We start from the raw sequence: 6099 nt of genomic DNA on the forward strand, positions 1-6099 counted from the left end.
CGGCATATGCAGTTAACTTTCTTGAATCTGTGCCCACACAGATTGACCTTTAGTAAGATTTGATACTGGGCAGGCAGCACTGGTGATGTTACCCAAGGGACTAGCTTTGTCCCAAAGAAAATCAACTCACATACGCAAGGCCATGACAAATTAATATAATCTTAATGTGATCATGTAATATGCAATACTACTAGTAGTAATTGGTAAATACTCTAATAAAGCAGTCATATAAGTCAAATAATTTAGCTTCATGTTTTGATTTATTTTAGAGGAAAAGAAACATATGATAAAATTGGGGTATGGCCTGATTATTCAAAACTGTCATGACTATCACTTGAGCTTTAATTCAATGTGACACCATAAGTGAAATTCTCAAAATGCAATGTGCACATGTAATTAGTACAAGCCCCTATGAGTAAGAGGAACCTTCATAGACACCTATTTTATATGGAGGGGGGTAATTAGTTTACAGAAGTTGGTATATCAGATTCCTTGATGTCAGGCGAGTCCTGTGGTGTATTAGATTTTGTTCTGAGACAAACAGAATTGAGCCTTGTTCTGGTGAATTACGCATCATTAGGTGTGTAAATAAATGTTGGGAAAACAAGTTTTTTTGGTGTACTTCTCTCTAAGTTGCCAGTTAAGACTCAGTACAGGTGAATTCTTAATCAGTACACTTCAACACATAAAATGACACTGAGTTTAGCAGATTTGGTTGAGGATAACAGGGATGTACTTTTGGGGGTTTTCCACTTGCGTAATTAATTTCTTTAACAGACTGTTGTATGGAGTGCGCACTATGCCTTAATCAAATGATGTTTCAACAACAGTACAGGTGGATAAGGCAATTCAAGGGCTTTCTTTCTTTACATAATGTGCTGTAGAGATTATGGGTGCTAATGTTTGTACTTCTGTGGTTTCTGTATATTGTATAGTCAGAGAGGGAAACTTTAGTGATTTGCTACAAATTCACCAACATTTAATCTGTCAAGTACTTGTAGCACCTCAGATTAGCATCTTTATAGCTAAACACTGAGGTTGAATTTGCCAAAGTTTATATTTCCAAATTCAATTTAGCTTGCTACTGGCCAAAATTTACCCCCGCCAAGTTCCCCCTACATGGTATAGCGCAAAAAGCGTTTGCTTTGACACAATATTTATGACCAATCAAAATTACACCTAAGGGTAAAGCCATAAAAATGCACCATCTATAGCCAGTGGAGCCAAACTACACATGTATACTCTTGACACCTTTATACTGTCACCATTAATCATGCATCACTTGTACATTCCTAAAACTGCTCAGTATTGATTAATGAGTGGTAATTAGTTTCGCTCTACCGGATTTACAACTTACAAAAAGCAAGTGAGAACATCCAACATATACATCACTTAATGGATGGTTCAGGTATATGTATTAAGTTATGGTATCTGAAGTTCATGGAATTGGGTGTGTGTGAAAGATCCCCTTTTTTGAAAATCCGGTCACATAATTATTATATGACCCTATGGTAGACATTAGAGGTATTTGCAATTCCATGTGCAAAGTTAAACACTACTTCTTTATGTACATTCTGTTATATTTCACTAACAGAAACACAACAAGGGCAACTATGTGGAGTTGGAAGGTTTTGATGACAAGACACTTACAGTCATGTCAGTACCAGTACCAGAAGTGACTTATTCACATGTGAAGGTTGACTTGAGGTAAGTACAGTAGTACAGTGTATACTGTAGACTTAAAGTGGGAAAATGAGTGGCCATTTTTTAACTTTGGCAAGTTTCAGTAAATTTTTTTGTATGCCGACCTAGCTACGTAAATAAATTATTCAGTTTTGTGTGGTCTTTGGATTAAATGGTGATTATAAGGATTGAGAGAAAATGAACTTTGTTGATGGCTTAAGCCAAGAGTACATAATATATATATTTAGGTATATTATGTACTCTTGCTTAAGCTTATTTCTTTGCATAAGTTTGGTATGTGGCCTGGCCTGCCCACTTGGTAGGAAATTCCACTCAAATTGTCCCATTTTGAGAAGTGACCGTGAAGTTACTTACACATGAAAAAATAATTGTGTATTTGTTTTCCCAGTTAAAAACACAATGATGTGGTGTGCCAGCTTTCTTTGGAGCAGTCCACTCCACTATGTGTCTTGTTGTTGTTTGTGTATTCAGTGTCTATACATGTATGGATGTTTGTTTACATTTATTTTTTTTATTTACGATATAAACAAGAAGCCTCCAGTTGCTTAGCTATTAATAATTTTGAACAACTGTTTAATGTGTTATTATTTTTGTTGCACTTATCCTTGTCTTGTTGTAGCATTAAAAATGATGGTGTGCTCTAATTGGATGATTGGATCAGTAAAAAAGGCCATGGTCAGTGTAGACAAACTTGTGGTCACATGTCAACAGGAAGTGTATTTAATGGACTATACTTTGGGAAAGATTGTAATAACAAGTTAGTGTGACTTGACTCTTGGTCCCCATTAGTTTAGGGTAAACTGTTACAAATCATTTTTGTCTGTGTGACATTAATAATGGCAATGATTGTGTAGCCACCATGTATATTAACAAGTATAATAATGACTAAGTAAATATTGTACATAATTATACAACACTTGAAAGGTTTCCACTAGTACTGCAGCTAAGTGACTGTTCTATTAGAGTAGTTGATATTTACCAGACTGCTCAGAGTATGATTTTCATTCAGAATAGTATCAAGAGTTAATAATATTATGTGACCAAATCTGCAAGAACCCCACATGTTAGTGGATTTACAAATTACATTTTTCTTTACCTAAAGGAATATATGGTCAACTGAAATTTCAGCTTTGGAAGCCAAGAAATTTTGAAGTTAACAGTGCTACAAAGTGGTAACGACAGAAAAATCTATTTTTGTATAGTAAACCTCATTACTACCATATATGGTACAAAATTTTGGTAGGAAACTTAGATAATTTTTTTGTTGTATCATATGCAGCATCAGTAATGTACTATCCCTCAGTTAACTAGTTTATAGACTATTCATAAGTCACAAATCCCATAAAGGCTGTTTCCGTATAGTAACTATGTACATGAAAGAAAATGATTCATTCAATTCTCAAATACACAGAAATACATTTGTCCAATCAGTACATTAGTGACCACACCCACCTCTACAGGAGAGTAGAATCTGGTGATATTGGTCAGTATTGGACACTGATGTGTTTAAAATACATTAAGCCAATCAGAATGCCTTAGGATTACATCATCAACTACATGTGGTAATGGAGAACTAATAAATTGACAGATGATCCAAAAAATCCTAACCAATATCACCAGACCCTATACCCTAGTGTGGAGGTGTGGTGTGGGTGTGAGTAGTCCGTTGGTAAATAGGAGAACATGTTGTAACACCTCCTGGATTAAACACATTTAAATTACACATCCAAATAAGGTAGTACACATACCTTATTAAGGTGAACTGTCTGATTTAATCACTTGACAACCACAACAAATCCCTCATGTAGACGTCACTACACTGGGTGGATCACATGATCAGGAAACTGGTGATTTATAGTTCATACATTGTCACATTTTGATTACTTTATTCTGTACACACAGTACAATCTGATTGGCTAAAAGTCCCCAATGACATCATTTCAGATGATCTTCATTGTACACATCTACTTTCTCCACCTGTATAGAAAAGACACTTATATACCAGCTCTTCATCACCAACACTTACTGGTAACAGTGGTTGTGTGGTTGTCATGGCTACATAGTAACAACACAAAACAACCACACCATCACCCCACACACACTAATATGTACAGTTACGTAGAATATTATCATATTGTGTAAACAATTAGTAACCATGGTAATAATAGATTACATCATACAAACACACAAAATAACAATTTAACTGATAACTTGTAGTCTCTTGTTGTGACACTCCACAACATAAATACTCCCACTACTGTTCATGGCTATACCATTGATAGTATCAAATTCTCCTTGTTGAGGTCCCTTCTTTCCAAAATGTTCTATCATTTGATGGGTGGGGCTCCATACACCAATTTTATTCCTATCACCATAACTAGCTATGATGTGACCATCAGGGCTAACAGTAATGGCCCATGGTCTATCACATGTTATCCTACTAATAAAACTGCCAGTATGACTGAAGAGACTAATATGATTACCATAAAGGTCACTAACTAATACTCTATTGTCAGTATCAATTGCTATTCTAACAGGATTCTGAAATTGTCCAGGGTTGGACCCTTTACTGCCAAATGTAAATTCAAATTTATCATCTTGTTGGAATACCTGGACCCTGTGATTCCACCCATCTACAACATACAACATTTTATTACTACTGAAGACTAGTCCCCTAGGAAAATTAAACTGGCCATTCTTCTTCCCTCTATTGTTACCAATTATTGATAAGAGTTCTCCTTGTAGGGAATACTTCTTCACTTGATGACTACTACAGTCACCAATAGCTATGATGTCATCCTTACTGACTGCTACACCATAAGGATAGATTAATCTGTTGTCACCACTTCCTTGTCCAATCACTGCTAGTAAGGCAAAGTTACAGTCCAGCACAATTACACACTTGTTAGTATCATCAATAATGATGACTTCATTATTAACTCCTATAGCAACATCAAGGAGTTTACCAAACTTGCTCCCTCCATAATGAGTCATCACTTGGCAGTGTCCTTCTCTCATCTTGCTGTAGTCTCTCAGTACAACTGATATCCTACAGTAACATGACAGTATCACATGATCTACTGTACATTAATAATACTGGTGACATCACTTCCTGTATGTACAGGAAATGAGATAACATTATAGTGGAAAGTTTGAATGATAATCACTTGTATGTTTTGTATGTATGACACATTGTATGGGAAAATAATACATGTATAGCTATTGTATAGTAGTGTGACTGTATAGACTGACTGTGTAGTAGTGTTAATATGTATAGTCATTGTGTAACATTAGTATACACTAACTGAATAAGTATAATACAATCACACCTCACATGTTATCCACAAAACACTCTAATAGAACACACACTATTCCTCACTTGTGAGGACTGCCTGGGATGTGTTGTCCATCAATTACAATTGATATCATGTGATCTCCAGGTGTCCTGGGAGTGAAGGATACTGTGTAGTTTCCACCACTAACATCCTTGACTGGTCCCACTACTATGGCTTCTCCAGTTTTGGTGGTCACGGATACATTTACCTCACTATTCTTATCATCAACAATGTCACCATTGACATCTCTAAGTGTTACCATTAGTGACGTCTCTTTGGTCATTATTGTCATTGCTGTAGGGAAGGTCATTTCACACTTGCTGGGGTCCAGAGGTAGAAATCCTCCCAACTTGGTCACCTCCTCACAAAGACGTTCCACTTCTTCATACTCAACTTCTCTTTGTTCCTTCATTACTGGTTCCAGTCTTGATCTCTTCTTCATTAACATCAGGTGATCTTGTCGTCGCTCCAGTATCTTCCTCCTCCTAACCAGTTCAGTGGTAGTCACTTTGTTCTCTCTTGTCTTCTTCAATAGCTCCAGACAATTCTGTAGTTGTGTCCATAGTAACAACAACCTCTCCAGCTGTAGCTAATATTAAAACAAGAACAACGAGACACATCATTACCACTACCAATCCCAGGAAGAACTACTTTGTAGCATAATATTACTGATGTTAGCATTGTTGGTTTAGCTTTGACTGTCAATTTCAAGCCAGTTTCAAACCTTTAAGTCAGTAAAACAGATAATGTGTTTGCTTTTAATTTCTCTAATAGAGAATGCTAAATGGTAGGTGGGAGGGGCTCACCTATTACACAAAATCATGTGAATTGGTTTGGTATGTAAACCTGTATGGGGTTATAAATAAACTTATAATTAAAAGACCTTGCATGACAACAACACATGTTATTTGCAGTAATTAATATCTAATCCAAAACAGCCAAGCTGTAAAAAAGAGTGCAGCCCTGAGAAAAAGGCTATGGTGAAAAAAGATGTGAAATCCAAGGTGGCGGCCAAGAAATGGCTGTGATGGTAGGTTAATGGTAAAAATTTTAATAACGA

The 6099-nt window shown here is 36.1% G+C and overlaps 1 protein-coding gene across 1 annotated transcript; it reads right to left on the reverse strand.

Annotated features, from left to right (window-relative positions):
* Window positions 1-3818: 3818 nt before the first annotated feature.
* Window positions 3819-5658, reverse strand: LOC136266575 (E3 ubiquitin-protein ligase TRIM71-like). The gene is made up of 2 exons (XM_066061581.1): window positions 5084-5658; window positions 3819-4753 (listed from the first exon to the last, which is right to left on the reverse strand). The coding sequence occupies exons 1-2, from the start codon at window positions 5485-5487 to the stop codon at window positions 3904-3906; spliced, it is 1254 nt and encodes a 417-aa protein (XP_065917653.1). The 5' UTR covers window positions 5488-5658; the 3' UTR covers window positions 3819-3903.
* Between the last annotated feature and the right edge of the window lie 441 nt (window positions 5659-6099).

Source organism: Dysidea avara, chromosome 1 (genome assembly GCF_963678975.1).
Source record: "Dysidea avara chromosome 1, odDysAvar1.4, whole genome shotgun sequence".
NCBI lineage: Eukaryota > Metazoa > Porifera > Demospongiae > Dictyoceratida > Dysideidae > Dysidea > Dysidea avara.

Coding starts and splice junctions, on each gene's coding strand:
- LOC136266575 (XM_066061581.1), bottom strand. CDS start 5,487: ATGTTAATGAAGAAGAGATCAAGACTGGAACCAGTAATGAAGGAACAA. Junction 4,754..5,083: donor ATCCCAGGCAGTCCTCACAA/GTGAGGAATAGT, acceptor ATGTTACTGTAG/GATATCAGTTGTACTGAGAG.